Raw genomic sequence first — 19,606 nt, forward strand, 5'->3', positions numbered from 1 at the left:
GGTTCTCCTTCCAGCAGCAGAATGGCCCTAATCATAAAGCCAGCGCTACATCAGATCAGTTCAAATGTGTCAGACTGGCCCAGTCAAATCCTATTGAGACGTTGTGGCAAGATTTCAGTATTATTTCAAGTGTACTAAGATATTTGCAGTAGAAATTATACAAAAAATCCTTGGTAAGATTTTTGTTTTAGCGGTGAAGGTCAGATCTTTTCCATCTAGTCTGAGTGAGTTTGAGTAAAACGTTTAGCATCTAAGTGTGTAAAGCTGGTAGAGACACCCCAGCTGTAACTGCAGTTTTGTGTTTTTTTCAAAAGTGTTGGGAAACTGAGCATAAACGCACGTCACTCCTTTCAGATTTTAAAAGGCACGTACCATATAAGTTTTACTTCACAATTATACACTACTTTTTAGTGTTCTATCATACAGATTATAAAATTCATGGAAACTGTTTTAGCTTTTCAGGAAAGAAACTCCCAGAACGACAGCCTGAATTAGATTTCTTCCTCTGTATAACCTTCCAGATCGAAGAGGAGCTGGGTTCCCTTCAGAAGGAGCGAACTGACCGCATTAAGCACCTGCTGGATCGCCAGGAGCGGGAGATCGACAGCTTCGACATGGAGAGCATGCGGCAGGGCTTTTGCAACCTGGGTATCTTAGACTTTCCCAAGGACGACTACAGATGAGGGGGGGGAAGGTTGCTGTCGTGTGCCGCCCTCGACATCCTTCTGCCTCAGATCAACCGTCCTCTCCTTTTACCTGACCTGGCCTGACAGTGCAGGGTTTTTTCTGCTGCTGACATCCTCATCAAAAACACACAGACGTATGGGGGGGGGAACAAAAGAACGCTCTAGATTCTTTGAGCCAGTGTGTTTCATGGCTGGTCAAACGGAGTCGACGGCAGGTTTTAGATGCCCAAGTCCCACCGAAGCTTCCTCCCCCTCCTTGCCTCTTGTGGTGTCACAAGATGACAGAAAAAGATAGATAAATTCTCGTAGTTGTCACGTTTTTGTAATGATAATGATAACATAGTCAGTGTTTCTTGTTCCTTGCGCAATGATGACACTTTTGGTGTGACCTAAAAGTGGAAGTCAAGAGAAGGAGGGAGAGAAAAATGAGGGTAGTTCAATGAGCGAAATCGCTCCACAAACACGCATTTATGCAAAAATGATTTTCTTCTCTAAAGCTGTGCAAAAGAAAAATCTCTCAAATTGATAAATGAAACAACTGATCCTTCCGCAGCGCGTCGTCTTTGCTGCTTCTTTGAACACTTTTTGGTAATTATTCATCAGGACATTTTTAGGACAAATTTTGAGTAATTTGATACTTTGAGAGACGATTATCATGGTGTACAAACAGGTGCACAGATCATACATGTTATTCCTTCAGGTCAATTTGATTGCTGAAGTTAGGCTGGATCATGGTACTCGCCGTGTGATTTTACGGCACTGGCAGCCAATGTGAAATACAGAGAAATACATGTGACCTGTATACTCCCAGCTAGTACAAAGGGCTTCAATGGGAGGGCAGGGCTGTCTTGTATCTTGTGTATAGATGGATTTATGGAAAGCTTTTACTTATTTTCATATTGTATTTTAACTGTCACACAAATCCAAAAAGAATTTTTTAAAAGCGCTTTCTTCTTTTTTTTCCTGCTGCCCCGACTTTTACAGATAGTATTTGAAGTCCCATCATTTATTAATAGAAGTTTCTTTTCTTTTTTTTTTTTCATTTTCCTTTTTGCTTTACACAACTCTCAAGCTGTGTATTTTCTTATAAACCAGACCAGTATGATGCTTTATTAATGCATGCACTTTATGTTTTTTTTTTCAGGTCTAAAGAAAGCATGAATCTGTCAGAATTTTAATTATATTTGTAAATAAAGTGCTCATCACACAAAGTAAATAAGTGTAAACGTTATTCCTCTAAGCGTTGGAACCAGTTTCAAATGGCCATGGAGATAAATGTTAGACAAAATATTAAAATGTATTTCTTTAGTTAAAACAAACATCAATTTAAAAGTATAAAATTATTATTCACACAATCAGTCTTTAAATTGGTTAGATTTATTTTAACTATTTTGTCCTGCATCAATATTTTTTTGTATAATTTACAAATTATCTAATACATTTAAGTTGGATAAATTTGCCAAATATTTGTCTCTATTCTAGAATTTTCTTTTGTTCCAGGTTCATGATTCTCAGACTGATACTTGGGAATTTTTGCTCTTATTTTAACAATGCAATTACAAAGAAGTTGCTAACCTCCGGCAATCAAAGAGGATCTGTTGAATCTCATTGATCCTTCTCATCAGAAAAATCTCAATATGTGCAGAGAAAAAGATTTTAAAAGCTCCCAGGACAACCTGAAGCAGACAGTGGAAAACTTATTGTTCCAGATAAGTGTGAAAATATGTGGTATTTTCTAATACCTTGTCCTTAGCAATCCTCAAAATGTTTTTTTTTTTTTTAAATAAAGTCAAATGCAAGCTTAGTAATACATATGTAATAAGTATAACTTTGCTCAAGTAAAACAGAAGCTACTAAAAACAGAAGTGCATTGGAGATTTTTTCCCACATGAAAGTGAACCTCTAGAGTAAGAACTATTGTCAAGAAATTTTCTCAAACCCAACGGATAGTTGCTTTAGTTGCAAGTCAAATGTATTGCACTTTGGTAAATCATGTGTTTAGTGAGCAGGCTAAGGACAGTTTGAAGACACAACTAATAGTCTTGTCTTATGTTGATATGTAGTTTATTGCTGCAGCTATAAAAGAATTTTAGATGGATTTTGAGGTTGAGGTTAGTTTATAGCCCCAAAACGTTTCCTATCTGAAGTTTTCAACTTTACTTTTTAATTTGGACCATCACAAGATTGACATTTGAGTAAAAATTAAGTGTGCAACAAAACCAAACGTAACATATTTTTAATACAACCACAAATTGTTTTTTAATCCGTTGACACTCAACACTCAGGCACCTCTTTCTAAAACATTTGAGAAACAGTTATAGAGGATAATTTTCTAAATTTGTATTTCTAGAGAATTTGAAATTGACTAAATGTCAAGAAAAAGTGGAAAATGCTGATCCAACTGTTTATTGCAGGTAAGAACAGGTCATTTCATTTTGAGGAGTCATTCTTGTAACAGCGATAAGCAAATAATAAAAAAAAAACATTACAGTGGCACAAAACCGTGCTTTCTCTTCTTAAATGAATAGAGCATTTCCAGTGGAGGAACACCATGGGATTTTTCTACTACTAAACACACTTGCTTGATGTCTTTGCTCGCTTATTTTCCAGCCAGCTGCTTGTTAAGTTCAGGCACATAACTGTCCCACTCTGCCTGGTAGCAGGTACCCGCCACCGGGGGTCCCAGCTTGTACTTCTTTCTAAAAGCCTGCAGCTTGAATTTGCCGCGGCCGTTTCCAGAACGATTGGTAAGGACGGCTTCGGAGCAGGACAGGCTGCCCGGCTGCTCATACACCAGCCACACATACCTGTGCAGACCTGAGGGAAAACATTACAGCAGTTTTTAAATGTTACATATGGAGGAAAGAGTTTTGTGCTGGAAATTGGAGTCAAAACAAGACAAGAAGATTGTTGAGGGATTTCCTTACATTTAATTGTAATACTGAAAAGACTTCAAACATATTTTCTTAACGTCTTTTAACCAACTGTGGTAATTAGTGAAGCAGCAATCACTTTTGTGCCACAATTTGTCATTTCTCATTTACTTTCTTACCTGTGCCCTTGGGAGGACCAGAGCCCACATAGTCAGACATGACACAGCCAGAGGACACATCATTCCCCTTCATGTTGACCACCAGAAAGTGGTGCCACTCTCTTTAACAAAAAAGGTTAAAAACAAAGTTAATTCAAGAAATTTTGTTAATTTTTGACTTCACGCTGCTAGACAACTGTAAGACTCGCCGAGTCAAAGAAGAAGGATAAAAACTTGGTCCAAAATCCTTTCAATCTCACCTAAATTTGGGGTCTTTCCTGCTGGGGGCGTCTGGATCGGTCAGGGCCAAAGTGTACAGTTTACTGGGGTCACATCCTTCCCACTCAATAGAGGTGGGGCGACTCTGCACCTGTATGTAATGGAAACTACAGTAAAGTTAGAGTTCCCATAACTTAATATTTTTTAATTACTTGCACAGAACAAGAATCTCTCATTTAATTTCTCACAAATCTTTGCTGAAAAAGTATGCCATCTTTCACAACTTCTACTTCTGTTTGCTGATTTGCCCAGTAGAAATTCTATCGGAGGAATGTAAGTGAATGGGAGAAAGCCGAGATGTGAATAGAGCAGAATTGCATAATAAGGCAACGGCCAACTTTTTAGTTAAAAAAGCTCTTCAAAACAAAGTTACTGTGACATCCATTGGGGGTCGCTTTTGAGCCTTTTTCATCTTCACACATGCGGTATGCATCATGTAACCCAATTTATTGTGACCAAACAAATGCACACATAGATGCAAAAAATGTCTAATAATGTTCAAAGAAAAACTATTTGTAGGAACTGGCCTAAGACTTTCTATAACCCAGCAGCTCCACTGCCTGTTAGCTTAACATCATTTAGCTCACTAACCTGCGTTGGAGTGACAACTTTGCCAAGCTTGTCGATCTCCAGAGAGTCATATTTAACTGTCAAAGGCTTCGCTGGCTTTTCCTCCACCTCCTGCAAGGCGAGAGACCCGGACCACTGGCTCAGATCCACGGGCATTTTCTCTGTTTTATTCTGTTTTCAGACCGCGCTGACTGGACCGCTGCTGCAGGGGCGTAGAACCTACCAGGAGTGCTGCATTCACGGACAACCTGAAATCCGGATTACATTGACATGTTGATGTTAATGTAATTGTAACAAATGTTTTAAATTACAAATGACTATTTTATTATTTAGTTCTCACATAATTTATAAGATAACTGTTTAAAAATGCAATAAATTTTGTAATTAAATCTGTGAGAGTTAATAGATGGCAATACAGTCTCAGTTAATTATCCCCTCATTTCTTCATTACCATCCATGGTGTAAAAACAGATTATTGCTGAATTTTTGTCAGTCATAGATGTAAAATAAATAAAATTGACTAAAATTAACGATTAGAACATCTTATGAAAGTCGGAGTAAGAGAAATTGTATTTTCCTTGTAAAGACTAAGCATTTGAACTACAAACAAGCAAAAGACCACCAGAGGGCGCAGTTGCGTAATTTGCTACAGGGAATCTGATTCGTTAAAATGAACATCAATCAGATCGCCTGTCCTGACTTTGTCCCTCCTTCAAACCGCATGCTCCATTGACACACTTTCTGTTTTCAGAATCAGACAGACTCCCTCGGTTTGATTCTGGGGTCTGACAAAGACACAACTGTTTTACTGGCCCTTAAACGCATTTTGGTAAATGGAGCATATTGTTTTGTTCCATTCGTTGATCTTGCAAAGTTAGCAAATGGTTTGTCTTACGCGGACAGAAAGTTAATACAAACAAATTAAAATTCAAATTTTTTTATTTGGAAATCATTTTGATTGAAATTTGAGAGATAAATTTTCTCTTCAGTTAACATCCAAACATCGTAAGTTTAGTTCATAGCATAAGTTCAGTTCTTGAGTTAATTTGCTAAAAAAATAGTAACTTTTTTTTGTTGCTATTATCATTATATTAATGATATTAATAATAACAATAACAGGCTTGGAGAGTTTTTAGGCAGGCTGTCAATTAAGCATACAAGTAGGAAAAATAAGGATTTGTTATGTTATTATTATTATTATTATTATTATTATTATTATTATTATTATTATTATTATTATTATTATTATTATTATTATTTCATATTAGGAAACAATCATTAAAATATTTTGGATAATGTATGACTTTCCCAGAAAAAAAATATAACAAAAAACTAAAGCCTACAGATAAAGTTCATTATTTTGAAGAATAAATTACCTTTTCTGTCAGATAAAATATGTTCGAGAAAAATTACAGAATCCAGTACAGCTTGTCAAAGATGATAATGTGATAAATTATGGTGGTGTTACGCACCATTAGTATCATTAGTAAAAAAAAAAAAAAAAAAAAAAAAAAAAAAGATGCTTCTGCCACTTTAAGCAGGTGAGTCCTAGGTGCGGTTCATTCCTCCCAACGTTTCCGTACCTGCACGCTCTTAGAAACAAAGCACGTCCGCTAAATCTCTCGTGGAGACACCAGAGGTAGCTCATCATGTCAGATCGGTGACCTTTGCTGGAACTGCGGTCCATTTGCTCTTCTTTATAATGATCTTACTCTCGGTGTCACATGCAAGCGCGCACAGGTAGACAAGACAGATCCGGACTAGAAGTCTTAGTTTTCTTCGGCTATTCCTGAGGGCTATGTAGAAAAGGTAACATGAACACTGTCGCATCTCTAGCGCTTCTACAACTGTTTCTGTGTGCGGCAGGTGAGTTGTGGTGACATAGTTCTAACAGGTGTGTTGAAATTAGGTTTTAACTCCTTTCTTCTCTCTCGTCTTAAAGCGACAGTTGCGGGAACCTTCTCCACCGAAACTGTCCTGCCAGCCGCACCGGGCGACGTCGTTTTACTTCAGTGTTACACCGGAGGGAATATAACACCTGTCTGGACAACATGGATGAAAGACGATCATATTATCGCCTCAAATGGTGATCTACATGTGGACTCTTCTGCCAAAGACCCGCGGCTCACCTTGGAGCTTAACGGGAGTCTGAGCATCAGTAAAGTGATTTTTGATGATACGGGGAGCTTCCTGTGCAGCTCCAGTCTACCAGACAACAGAACCATCAACGCACAAGTCCAGCTTCAAGTAACCAGTAAGTGGGGTGGGCATGAAGACCAGTATGGCTCCAGTTTAATGGGATTCTTCTGGGCGTTGGTTGCCTGCAGTGGCTGAAGCAGTTTTTCAACCAAACTGGTTCTTCCACATATTCACCTGCCTGTTCACATGACAGCAAGGGAGTTTTTTACTTTTAACTTTCTATTTGGAATCTGTTTGGACACTCTCCTATCTGGTTTCTGTAAATTAAAACCCCAAAATCCTAGTAGTTATGTACTGGTTATGTATTGGTACTGGTACTGGTTATCTGCCATGGTTTTTAAAAATGAAAAATTAAGTATGATCAAGATTTTCCTCAAACCAAACCACAGCTGCAGGAAGTAGATGTTAAGACAAAATGCATAGTGATGTGTGTCATTTTTGTTGCCGTCAACATAATCTGACAAAATTCTTACTAGATGTTTGACCACTCTTTGTCACAGGATTGGAGTAGTTCATCTGAAATTAGTTGAATAATTTTTTGGGGGCCGAACTTTTAAGAACGTTGCATGTCATTTCACCAGGTTCTGGGATTTGGGTTGGCCTTTCTGGAAGAAAAAAAAAAAGCTTTTGTGTTTGTTATAATTGTCCTTCTGGAGCATTTGGTTGTGTCCAGGTGTCTATACTCAACAGGCCCAGACCCAGAGACTATTGGCATGTCTGAGTGGGACGGTTAAATTTAAATTTAAAAATGTTGATATTTGGACTGCAGACTTTCTTCTCGATCAATGGTTTCTCTCAGTTGTGGACACCAACGCTGGTGTTGAAATGGTTTCCATATTAAAACAGTTTGTCTCTTCTTTCAGACATTGGCAAAGTGGTGACATACTCAAGTAACCTAAACTTGCTTGCAATTATTTGAGCTGCTGGTATTGCAATTCTTCTTAGAGCTTTCCCCTTATTCTTCTTTTTGGCTAATCCAATGAAAACTGTCAAGTAAATGTTATTTTGGCACAGAAAAACTACCAACAGTCTATCATTACCTATAAAAAAGCAGTTATCCAGTTAGCTTTTTTTCCTGCTTTTGTTTTATGCAGGGCTCTTTTTACCACATGGTAGTGACAGATTGTTTGAGCTGAAAGGAAAAGTAAAAGCCAGACAGACATATAAATGTCTGTCTGCAGGTGTAACAGTTCTTTATCTTAAACATATGCACCAAAATTAATTTTGAAGCTATTATTTGAATTTGCATCATCAAATCATCTTTTTCTGTTTCTTTTTGTAAGAATCAGGTTGTTCACATTTGTAACATGCTAAACTCTTTTATTTCAGGTGGACCGAACAACGTGTCTACATTGATTCAGCCAACAATTATGCTACCCAACAGGACACTGGTCAGTAAGAGAGGACAAACCCTCCATTTTGAATGCAGGGCACAGTCGTCCTCATCTCAGCAGCTGAACCTGACCTTCAGTGGAGCTCCGAACAATAACACAAGCCTGGCTTTCACGTCATTTACAATTCTGAATTACACTATAAAGGACATCCAGCCCAGCAATCAGGGAGTTTATACCTGCAATGCCCTCAACACCGTCTCCAACCGCATGGTCAATAACAGCACTGAGCTGCTGGTGTACTGTAAGTCGCTAGAGTAAAGAAATACGCTGTAATTCTGTGATGTTTTTTCTTTCTTTCATATTTGAGGGTTCAACTAAACTCAATAATAATCAAAGTTAAGGTTCAGCAAATATTAGAGGTGAGTAGAGCACCCAAAATTTTACTAAAGGAAGAGTAGCACTTCTTCAACATATTTTTACTAAAGTAAAATAGAAATGTAGCCATCCAAGAAATCAATCAAGAGTAAAAAAGTATTTGGTAAAAAGGCTGAGTTACTGATCAATCATTGGATATTTAAAAATTAGATCATCAGACAGACCAAAATCTAAAGTTATGGTATTTTAAAGATCAAAATGAAAATAATTTACATAAATAACTTTATTTCAAAATAAAATCAGGCAAAAGAAACAGTTTTCCAAATCAATTTCAATGTGTAACACAAGAAACATTAACCAAAACTTCAGGTGTTTATCTGTACCTGGTGAATTTGTGGTTTAAACATGTTTGTTGTTTATTTAGTGAAGTGAGTAGAGTTTTCAGAAATTTTACTGAGGTAAGAGTAGTGACCCTTCATATTAAAATTACTCAGTACAGAGTAGTAATAATACTCGTAAAAATAATTTCTTTCTGAACTAATAGAAGCTCCATCTATCAGTGAGTTAACTACTGTGAGGCTAAATGTAATTCTCCTTTTATGAACTGCCATACTTCATATTAATCATAGATTAAGCTTATAAAGTTGGAACAAATTGTACATTTGAGACATAAATAGCTGTTTTGCTGAGTGTTTTGTTATTTGTCGACATAAAACTGGTCCGTTCCTTGAGTTTTGGAGCATCTTTTTGTCTAAATGACTAATAAATCAGAACTCAGTGGCTTTATCAATTAAAAAGCAAATGTCCAAAGAAAATCAGAAAATACTTCAGATAACTTGTTAAATACTGCTTATGTTCACTTAAAAAAAGTATTTAATTTAATCCATATTCCTGGAACTGGATTTTTTTAGGGGTATCAGAGATAAGAAGGCTGAGAATAAATGTATGCCTCAGAATCTTATTTTTATACCATTTTGAAAACCTTTTTTCTAAAGTCCTACTTTACTTTGGAGTTTCACCTAAACTTTCAGTAAAATTCATGAAAGTTTGTGCTTGTAATGTGATGAAATGCAACCACGTTCAAATGGCGTGAAGGTTAGCAAAGTCACAGTTTTAGTTATACTGTAGCAGGTTTAATAAAAGTTCTTCCTGAATATGCCTCCATTGATAAAAGAAGAAGAATGGTTTAGTAATTAAATCATAGAATAAATAATTTCTTGAACTAGTCCTGTTTTTCTCCCTGCCTGTGTTTGGGTTAGATATTCCGAGCGGACACCCTGACTGTATGTCCGTGGAAGCGCAGAACTCCTCCAGTGTCCAGCTGAACTGCTTCTGGTTCGGGGCGTATCCGACCCCGGAGCTTCGGTGGGGCGAAGACGGAGACTTCCAGGTGACAGACAGCCTCGTTGTGTCGCTGAACAGGTCGACGCTGCAAGAGGGGCAGACACTGACCTGCACGGCCCGGCATGAGCTGCTCAAACGAGAAAATGAGAGATCTTGCTCCATTACGCTCAGTGAGTAAAATTAGTCATTTTAACAGTGTCTTTTCAGTTATCAGTAAAACAGCAGGTGATACTGGTCACTTCCATCTGCAGAAGTGATCAGTATTTTCACCCATTCTGAATAACTAAAAGGTTCAGTTTATAGTTTTTAAAATATAATGAATCTAGGCTCAAGTTGAATTATTAAAAATCATGGTTTAAACAGTAAATGTAGCAGCAACTGGTAGAAAGGTTTGTATGATGACGTATTAAAGTTATTGTTGATAGAAAAAAATAAAGGAAGAGTAAATTTAAGTGAAAAAAACTCAGAAATTTTGAGATGAATCTCAGAATTTTTCTGGAAACTCTTGTAAATGTCTGAGTTTGAAAAGTCAAAAAAATTGCGACTTTTGAAAATTTTCTGTTTGAAAAGTTGAAAATGTTTAACTTTTGAAACTCAACTTTCTGCGATTATTCCCAAATTTAAAAAAAAAAAAAATTCTAGCAAACTTTCAGTGTTTTGAGATTAGAAATACTCTTGTTTGTTCTAGAAAATTTCCTTGGTTTTTGGCTGAAGTTTTCTACTTTCCTATTTTTTCTATCTTTTTCTATCCCTTCTACGCTGTTGTAGGTCTGAGAGTGTAGAACAAGCCACATTTAACAGCAGCACTCTGTGTTTTCTGAGTGTTCACTCTATAGGTGTGGCTGTCATTCCTGCTTTAATGTGTAACAAGTTCAATAAGACAAGAGCTGTGGTTTCTGTTTCTTGTCTCAATTCTTCAGCTCCCTCAGTGCATCGCTAGACTTCCTTCACATTTTGGAAAAGTCAAATAATTCTTATTAATGGACTGGTTTTCACATTGATTTGCATTAAACAGCATGTTTTTTTATTATTTGTGAAACATATATGATCACAAAACTATTCAGAAATGTTTGTCCATAAATGTCCAGAATGTTATTAAAAATCCAAGGAAATCAAAGCTGAGATGTTTAAATTCTTCTCTGCTTTAAATGTTGCTTTATTGTCATGCTGCTTCCTGCTGATAAACTTTATGGATATGCTGATTTCATTCCCCAGCAGGACTTGTCATCTGCCCACACTGACAAAGGTCCTAATGCTAGGCAAAATGTCTTAAATATAAAATCTCAGATTTTTTCAAAAATAAATCAGATTTACTATTCTAACAATTTTTTCCGTAAAAAATTACATATGACAGAAAAAAACCTACTTGATTCAACGTCATTAAAAATGTCTGCAAAACACACGTGTCAAAAAATGATGATAGTTCTTGGATGGACTATCATCACTATGACCAGTAGAAATCAAAGTGGTGCATTGGTGGTAAAAAAACAACATAAAATTAATTTATAGTCCATCCCTCAAAGTTACCAAAGCTGGTTTAATGATCGTGATTACTGTGTGATTACACACTTCATGTCCTCTGTTAAATATGCTGGAGGATCTGTGATGCTTTTGGTCTGTTTCTGTTTTTAAAACTCTGGAAATTATGTAACAAAGTTAACAGCAATTCTGTCTCTATTTAAGTAAATAGCAAAGTAGGTCACACATTATCTGACAGTCCTAGAAGTTAATGATTATTGAATAATAGGTTTAGTGCAGAAGACACCAACTCCTCAGGTCTTCCAGACCTTAGTTCCTGATTTAGATGAACGGCTTATTACAAGGCCGCTGGAGAACATGGTGACACACTGATTGTCCATTTAATTTTGGTGTTGAAACAGAGATGCAGCACAACCACGGACCTTGGTGTAGTATGAGTGGTAGCATTTTATTAGGACAAAAAGTACATTTAATGTAGAAGCTTCTGTTGGAATAAATCCTGTTGCAGAGTCCTGAGGTTTCAGTGGAGCTACTTTCATCTCCTGTGTAGATCTGATGTTTCTGCTGTCTGTGGTGCAAAACCAAACCTCTTAAAATCCCTTCAAGCAGCCGGATTAGCTCACATGTTCCGCCCATTCTTGGACTTCTAGCACAGAAATAATTAACAGAAAATGTGCGTCGTGTGAGTAATGCATAGTTTGCATGGTGATCTAATGCGGTCTCTCCTGCCCAGGTGATAGGTCATCATTCATGGAGCGATGTTTTATTTTGTTGTGTGAAAACCTGCAGGAAGCAGATTTTAATCAAAACTTATGAATAAAATATTTCCAACTACTCATCCTTCAGAGTACTAGAATAATCTTGTTTTAAAGATTTTTCTTAATTTTTTGTAACCTTTGACATGTGGGATTTAGAGTTTTGCTTAAAGTATAAACACACCCAGTGATGAAGCTGGATTATTCCTGAGTCATGCAGTGACATAAACATCCGTATCACATGAGGAGAGTTCTTCAAACACAGGAGGGGTGAAAATAAAGTGTGTTTAAATGTACAAGCTGCTTTTATCCTATCAGTTTTCACTGACTGATGTCCAAACCCGGACTTAAGCTGTGTCTTTGTCAAACAAACAATCCAAAAGCTGTTCGTAGGACATCTAATCTGAAGGATTTCACAATATAAGATTACAAAATTTATGAAATGCTTAATGAAACCTTATCAGCACTGGTATGGTTAAAATGTATTTAATAGTTACATTACAATAATGTCCTTTATTAGTCCTGTATCTCCTATATATATGTAGTGTAACACATTACAAACCTTTCCAATATGAAATGTTACAGCTGAGGACCAAAAATGACTGGTAGGTGGCAATGCACATAAAACGTGTTGTTTTCCTCATTAACAAACTTTTGAGACTCATAGAATTCAGTCTAAAATGTAAATGTTTAGATATGAGTTTGGTTCAGTGTCAAACAGTGTCACTCAAACACTTTTTGTACTTTTGCAAAAATTTAAAGCTCCAGATTAAAGCAAGTTTTAATGTGTAACCCCACTGAATAAAATTCCTCACAAATATTGGAAAATCTACCTCATCCTAGCACAATTATTATTATTATTTTCATAATTTCAGTTTCAGTTTTCTGTGGTTACTGGAAACACAGCTGCAGACAGAAACTCTTATTTCTCATATAGTTTGGTGTTTGAAGAAACCTTTGGAGATTTAATTTGTTTTTGTTTTTTTCTGTATTCCCAGGCGCTCCGTACCCACAGGGCAATCCGATGGTCTCAGTTCTGGAGGGAACCAACGTGACTCTCTCCTGCCGTGAGACCAGCTCAGTACCGGCTGCCAACACCACGTGGAGGAAAGGCCAAAGTCAGGAGCCGATTGTTCCCGGATCCAAATACATCCTGTCTGTTGAAGGCCCTGACCTCAAGCTGACCATAGTCAACATCAGCAAGTACGATGAAGTGTACTATTTCTGCCGCAGCGAGAACGCGCTCGGGATCCGCGAGCTGGAGGTCTTCCTCACTGTGAAAGGTGAGTTTATTATAAAAGCATGTATGAAGTTATGTGAAGGGCGTGGCTGGAGTAAATGTAAAGTTGAAGAGATGTAATCTAGAAGCCGGTCAGTACAGGTGTTGACTCCACGTCTGGAATGCTGGCAGACCTGCCGCTCCACCGTTTAACTGCCCTAAAATCCTGTCATTGTTTTTTATTTTCTCAGCGTCATCGTCGGCGTACACTGGAGCGGTGATCGGGGTGTTCGTAGCTGCCCTGATCACGGGCTGCGCTTTCATCGTGGCTAAAATACTTTACTCCAGGAGACACACAATCTGCCTGGGTAACTGCTGTTTCTCATAATACACAGTGTTTGCTCAGTTTAAACCTTAGATAATGGACCAGTGCTGGTATTTGAGACATTGGTCTATACTAACCTCTTTTTTTATTATTATTCTTTCAGGAGGAGGTTTCATGTGAGTATCTCAATTTGGATGAATATTACTGTTTTAATCATAAAAATGTTTTTGCAGCTATCCTTTCTAATGCTGCCTGTGCTTGGTTGCATTTTACATTTCTCAGGATGAGGGGGCACATTAAAGTAATGCAGCATTACCTCAGTATAAACTATTAATTATTAAATCGACATTCTTGAACTCTTTTGTTTCATTACTAAAGTAAAATACTTTCACCAAGAAAAGCCCAAGTCTACAACTTCCAAAACAAACTCAGAAGTAGAAACTTTCTGAAATACTTCATATGAAATACTTCATATATTTACGACTTCATCCCAGAAGTCATAAATATAGATTAATTAGATTGTTAATAAACCAAACATAAAATGAAAGTGGGTATAAAATAACTACCTAACTGGATTATTAATTATCAAAAGAGAAAAATTAAAGTTTTTTTATTTATAATGACATTGTTTCAGTTAGATAATTTAGGCATCATAAATCAATACATACTTTGTAGTCGCAGGAATTTGGCGCATGCACTCCGTTCATGGTACAGTAAGTTCCACCATGTTTAAATTGAATGGTGGCAATTTTCAATTCCTGGTTAAAAGTAAACTTGTGTATTTTATATATCTTAAAAATAATAAGTAAAATTCATGAACATTACGTTTCTGCTTCCTAAAAATCTAAAAACAGCAAAGTGAATTGTTTTCTATAGAACTGGAGGAGAAGCTTGATGAATGACTGAAGCCCACACTCGAAGCACGGAGGTGGGAGTATTATGGTGTAGGGTTGCAAGGGTGTGGACATAGATTAGCAAGATTAGCAATCTCGGATTCCGAAGAAGAAAAAAATCCAGCAAGATGATTCAAAATCAACTACAGAAACTTTTTCTAAAAGGAAAAAAACTAAAAAATTTGACCAAGTTTTAATTTGAAAGACAAAGCTACAAAGAACAAGAAAAAAAATTATTTAAAAAATATAGAACAAAATGTAGATGTATTATTAATAGTTTACTTTGACATTTAAATACTAATAATAATAATTAAACTACTATTTGTTGCTATGTTTTTTTAATTTTAGGGGTACTAGTAAAAAATATCACATTAAACAACAAATTCACAAATTAGCTAATTTAGTATATGCATTTTTAATCTGTAGTTTTTAAAGCTTCTATTCTGTTTTAATTTTTATATGTTCTGCTTTTTATCTGTTAACAACAGTAGATTGAGATTCAAAGTTTTTTTTTATTTATTTATTTTTTTATGAATGAAAGTTGATAGATGATAAAACAGTTTTGTAAAATAAAAGCCAGCAGATTTTTTTAGGGAATCTTCTGGGTAGTCACTGGAGTCTAAATCAAATCAAATTTTATTTGTATCGCACATTTCAGCATCAAGGCCTTTCAAAGGGCTTTACATCATAACAAACACAAAAACACAATGCAACATAAAATCAACAATCAAAACATAACATTAAATCAAGTTAAATAAATAATAAATGTGTAATTGACTACGTTTCAAATACAACTGTAAACCAGTGGGTCTACCAGCAGTCTGATGGGAACCACTCCCATCAGTGTGTTTTCACTGATGGGAGTGGTTCTTATCACCACCAACTGCCATGATATGCATTTGAACTGATGCCAAACCCTTCTGAGAACAACAATCACTTCTCAGAAAGCCAATAACCACTCACACTTTGTATTCTAGAAATATCTGAACATTTTTGATAACTAGCATGAATTTATGTTGCCATTTCTAACATATATATATATATATATATTCACTTAATTTTAAGTTATGCACAACAAAATTAGATGGATAAACTACGAAAACATTCCAAAATTAAACTCCCAGACATAACTACATGCTTCATGTTCCTTCATACTGGCTCAGCAAATATTTCCACGTGACTTTTTTTATTCTTCATACTGATGCTGATGAGTTTACCTCCCATACACCAGAATCTGGCATAATAAATCATCTTTAGAAAATGTAAAATATGAATAATTTGCAGGTGCTACTACAGTTGAGTCACTTTTAATTTGTTTTCTCTTCGATTTCAAACCAAAAACATATATAAAGAAATGATATGCTGACAAACAGAAAAGGTGTAAGAAAGAAAGTTTAAGATAATAAGAAAGGACTAAAAAAAATCCATCCTTAGTGAGTATTAAAATCTTTTTGTAGCTGTTCTGTTAATTTACTGAAAAAAACTATTTTTATTTTACATTTAGTCTTCAGTGTTCCAGCAGAGTTTGGGAAAACTTGAAACCTTGTTTGTTTACATCTAAACCTGTTTGTGGTGGTTTTGTGCTTCATCACTTTTGCTCAGGAATTCCAGCATTTCTTGGTAGGTTGCCACCGACCACAGTTAGCTGTTTGCCTCTCAAAGGCATCCTTGTGCTCAGGGATCCGCTCCAAAACAAAGCTTCTTTCATCCAAACAGTTTATTTTTTAAAGTTGTGTTGCAATCAAGATTCATTATATTTTCACTTCCTTTTGAATTTCAATGATGGGTGTTAAAAAAAGGATTTAATGTCCTGAGTTGTAGGTCAAATGTGAGGTTCAGTTTTCCTGTTTGCAGGCAAGCTGAGGACAGAGGAGACGTGGTGGACCTGGTGGAATCGGACGATGAGCAGATCTTTCAAGACGCCGTCCCCCGACTGCCTCCTTTAACCAACGGTCGCCACACGACACTCGTCCAGATACATCGGATCCCTTCCAGTAAGATGTTTTTAAGTTAGTTTTTTTTAGGGAGTTTTTAATTATATTCAGGCAATTTGAGTCCAGCGCAGTTCCTTATTTAAGTTTTGTTATCTGCATGCTCCATAAATCCTAAAACAACACAGTGCTTAAGCTGCGTTTTGCTTCAGGAGTTTGATAAAGTGTTATTTCACAGCTTTCTTTTGGCATCTGGGTTTATTTAAATCGGCTCTTTTTCAAAATCTATATTTCTAAAGCTTAATAAATCTGGTCTTTCTATGCAACACTCAGCAACACTAAATACAAATTCTACAAAATACACCTTTTATTCTGATTTTAAAAATTATAAAAAATATATATATATAAATGCCAGTGGTTTTGTATAATTTTATTAAATGCAGTTGAAACAAATGACAATATAGCATTAGGATGTACAACTGTACTTATGGTAAACATCCAAAAATTTACTTTTTTCTGTGAATTTTACCTTTCAGAAATAGATAAGCCAACTAGTATATGTTCAAAGATTGCTACACTTTACTTGTGGTTTGACATGCTGCATTTCAGGAAATAAATCACTTTGACAAAACCACAGGTCCATCTTACAGCGCTTATATAAATGTTTCAAAGGCCAAATATCTGAATTTTTGAATGAGTTTGCTGTTTACTAATAAAAAAAGGAGAAAATAGTCACTATTGGCTTGAAACACAAGTCTTAATATGGCCAAAAAAAATTTAAAATTTTCCTCTACTTCCAAGTCAACTTATTTAATTCTCAGAAATTCAGATTTTTCTCTTTTGAATGGTGAAATAAAATGAAAGATAGTCTGTAAACTGAAACATGTTTCCTTGAAGATGATATAGGAGCCCTGGTTTAAGCACTCAGGTGTTTAGGAATATAATGCGTCCCTCTCTGTCCAGGTGAGGATCACGAGGTCATCGTTGAAACACATCCAGAGCCGCCCGAACAGAAAGAAGAGCGAACTGAAGAGCTAACAGAAGAATCCAGAGAAGAGGTGGAGGAACTCGTATCATTTTAGGGATGAGATGCTTGAAAATTAATGCGTCATTTCTAATGACAACTGAATTAGACTCTAAAAGGTTTTTTTAGTGGTGTTGTACATTTTTGTATGTTTATTTTAAACGTTTGTTTGTGCAGAATTTTGAATGAGTGACATTAAAGCAGGAAATATGTGTGAGGAAACTACCTTTTTGTGTTTGGTTTTCACATTCATCACACGCTGTACAAACACTGCCAACACTGCAGATCGATCAGTACAGATCTGATCGATCTGCACCGAAACTTCAAATATGTCACCATCAGTTCAGAGCTGCGACACACAGACTGACTCACTTCCAAAACATGATCAGAATAAAAGGTTTTTTATGTCAGGCATCTTCTCGTGTTCGCCAGAATCACACTGCTGCTGCTGTTTTGCTTGGCGGAAAATTTTAATCACGTTATGTAAAAAACTTAAATAAATTTTAAAGTAAACGAACAAAATTTGACAATAAAATGTGACCATATCAAAAAAACAAATTAAATTCAGACAAAACAAATCAAACATTCTCTGATGCACTAAAACTGATTCTTATGCTTTAAATTAAATTAACATTAACATCTGTAAATAATTTCTAATTTGTTGCTCATCATATCTAATTCACATTATGCACATTTACTAAGTCCCTCAGTTTGCACATTTAATTTTTTATGTGGGATCTTTTTAGTAGGTCAAAGCAAGTCAAAAGCAGTTAAATAATGTATTACACTGTTAAAAGCAGATCCAGCATAAAAAGTATTAAAAAAAACAACTGGAAAAGCCGTGTGAGCTTAGATGTGAATAATTCATGGTATGTATGCATGTTAGGAGTTGGATGCCAACCAATCTTTTTTTTTTTTTAGCCAAATATGCTGCTTTCATGACTACAAGAAGATAACTGATGTTAAAACCTGCCACCTAAGACATTGATAGTTGTCATAAATTGTAGAAAATGTGTTTATATTTCTTAAAGTCAGATATATCAAAAGAAATAAATGGAACTTTATTTTCCCTTTTTAAAAAAACTTGACTGGAATGTTCTAAATCCTTTTAACTAAATTTATGCAATAAATAAAAAAATCTGACTATTAAAGTCACTTTATTAATAAAACATTGACATATGCATTTGCCGAGCACTGATTGAATTGATTGCAGCTGGTTTGTGTCAGAATTACTGTTGGCCTTTATCATGCAATGCTTAAAGATTAGGCTCCACAAGACATAACGGACAGGTGACATTTCCTAAAGGATATTTTTAAATTTATTTATGTACGGTACTGTAAAAGTCACAGTCCTGATTTTATTACAAATTCCCTAGATAAAAACGAAACCCTTATACATAAAACATCCTTCGGAGCCTTTGGGACCATCTTTTCATAACAGATTTTTACCTGTCTGTGGATTTAGCTAATTCTGGTAACTGCTGTTAAAAGCAGATCCAGCATAAAAAGTATTTAAAAAAAAACAACTGGAAAAGCCGTGTGAGCTTAGATGTGAATAATTCATGGTATGTATGCATGTTAGGAGTTGGATGCCAACCAATCTTTTTTTTTTTTAGCCAAATATGCTGCTTTCATGACTACCCTTCACATAATTTATGCATTTACTGTTTGCCATATCTCAGTATGGTATCATTTTCAAATTGCATCATATTGAGATACTTGAAGTTGATCCAAACGGCCGGCGGTCCTTCCACACCAACGTACTAAAGTCATTTTGTTGGCTCTTAGCTCTACATAGGATGCGTTTGAATTCCTTCGACTTCTCTGTCAAGCTCTTAATGCTTACATAAATGTCTGAGTTGCTCAGATCAGGTATCTCAGTTAAACCTAGAATTAAATCAAAGGCTGCTGAGCTTTGTTTTTGACTTTGGCTGCCGTCATGGAGTCAACACATTATTTTTTAATTCAAAGTCAGACCTTAAGCACAACCAACAAGAAAGTTAAATCTTTTATCTTTTATCGAGTCTGTTAAATTATCCAGTTAAGCTCATCAAGAGTGTTTAGCAAAAATAATGACTCAGATTAATCTTAGTCATGTTAGTGTTTGAAAACTGTTATTAAGTTGTCATATCAGGGAGTCAAATCTGGTTTCCTTCACCTTC

The 19,606-nt window shown here is 35.8% G+C and overlaps 3 protein-coding genes across 8 annotated transcripts in view; 2 read left to right on the forward strand and 1 right to left on the reverse strand.

Moving 5' to 3' along the window:
• Positions 1-1,902, forward strand: part of taok3a (TAO kinase 3a) — a 60,021-nt gene extending 58,119 nt beyond the window's left edge. For all 5 annotated transcript variants that reach the window (XM_044110775.1, XM_044110771.1, XM_044110772.1 and 2 more), the window contains exon 21: positions 522-1,902. In XM_044110775.1, the coding sequence (XP_043966710.1) occupies positions 522-683 (162 nt within the window). In that variant the 3' untranslated portion in view covers positions 684-1,902. The remainder of the gene's footprint in view (positions 1-521) is intronic.
• Positions 1,903-3,076: 1,174 nt separating this feature from the next.
• Positions 3,077-6,263, reverse strand: pebp1 (phosphatidylethanolamine binding protein 1). 2 transcript variants are annotated; one of them, XM_044110778.1, is made up of 5 exons: positions 6,150-6,263; positions 4,588-4,814; positions 3,978-4,103; positions 3,739-3,839; positions 3,077-3,503 (listed from the first exon to the last, which is right to left on the reverse strand). In XM_044110778.1, exons 2-5 carry the CDS (start codon positions 4,635-4,637, stop codon positions 3,286-3,288), a joined length of 495 nt encoding a protein of 164 aa, XP_043966713.1. In that variant the 5' UTR covers positions 4,638-4,814; positions 6,150-6,263; the 3' UTR covers positions 3,077-3,285. The 2 variants fall into 2 exon arrangements, with proteins under 2 accessions (XP_043966713.1, XP_043966712.1); XM_044110777.1 differs by lacking the exon at positions 6,150-6,263 and having other exon boundaries at positions 3,978-4,087.
• Positions 6,264-6,291: 28 nt separating this feature from the next.
• vsig10 (V-set and immunoglobulin domain containing 10) lies at positions 6,292-17,684 on the forward strand. The gene is made up of 9 exons (XM_044110776.1): positions 6,292-6,432; positions 6,509-6,820; positions 8,095-8,400; positions 9,734-9,988; positions 13,051-13,335; positions 13,523-13,639; positions 13,760-13,772; positions 16,344-16,483; positions 17,384-17,684. Exons 1-9 carry the CDS (start codon positions 6,381-6,383, stop codon positions 17,500-17,502), a joined length of 1,599 nt encoding a protein of 532 aa, XP_043966711.1. The 5' UTR covers positions 6,292-6,380; the 3' UTR covers positions 17,503-17,684.
• The last annotated feature ends 1,922 nt before the right edge of the window (positions 17,685-19,606 follow it).

Source organism: Gambusia affinis, linkage group LG03 (genome assembly GCF_019740435.1).
Source record: "Gambusia affinis linkage group LG03, SWU_Gaff_1.0, whole genome shotgun sequence".
Taxonomy (NCBI): Eukaryota; Metazoa; Chordata; class Actinopteri; order Cyprinodontiformes; family Poeciliidae; genus Gambusia; species Gambusia affinis.

Coding starts and splice junctions, on each gene's coding strand:
- vsig10 (XM_044110776.1), top strand. CDS start 6,381: ATGAACACTGTCGCATCTCTAGCGCTTCTACAACTGTTTCTGTGTGCG. Junction 8,401..9,733: donor CACTGAGCTGCTGGTGTACT/GTAAGTCGCTAG, acceptor TGTTTGGGTTAG/ATATTCCGAGCGGACACCCT. Junction 13,336..13,522: donor GGTCTTCCTCACTGTGAAAG/GTGAGTTTATTA, acceptor TTATTTTCTCAG/CGTCATCGTCGGCGTACACT.
- pebp1 (XM_044110777.1), bottom strand. CDS start 4,722: ATGCCCGTGGATCTGAGCCAGTGGTCCGGGTCTCTCGCCTTGCAGGAG. Junction 4,088..4,587: donor AAGTTGTCACTCCAACGCAG/GTTAGTGAGCTA, acceptor CATTACATACAG/GTGCAGAGTCGCCCCACCTC. Junction 3,504..3,738: donor TGGTCCTCCCAAGGGCACAG/GTAAGAAAGTAA, acceptor GTTTTCCCTCAG/GTCTGCACAGGTATGTGTGG.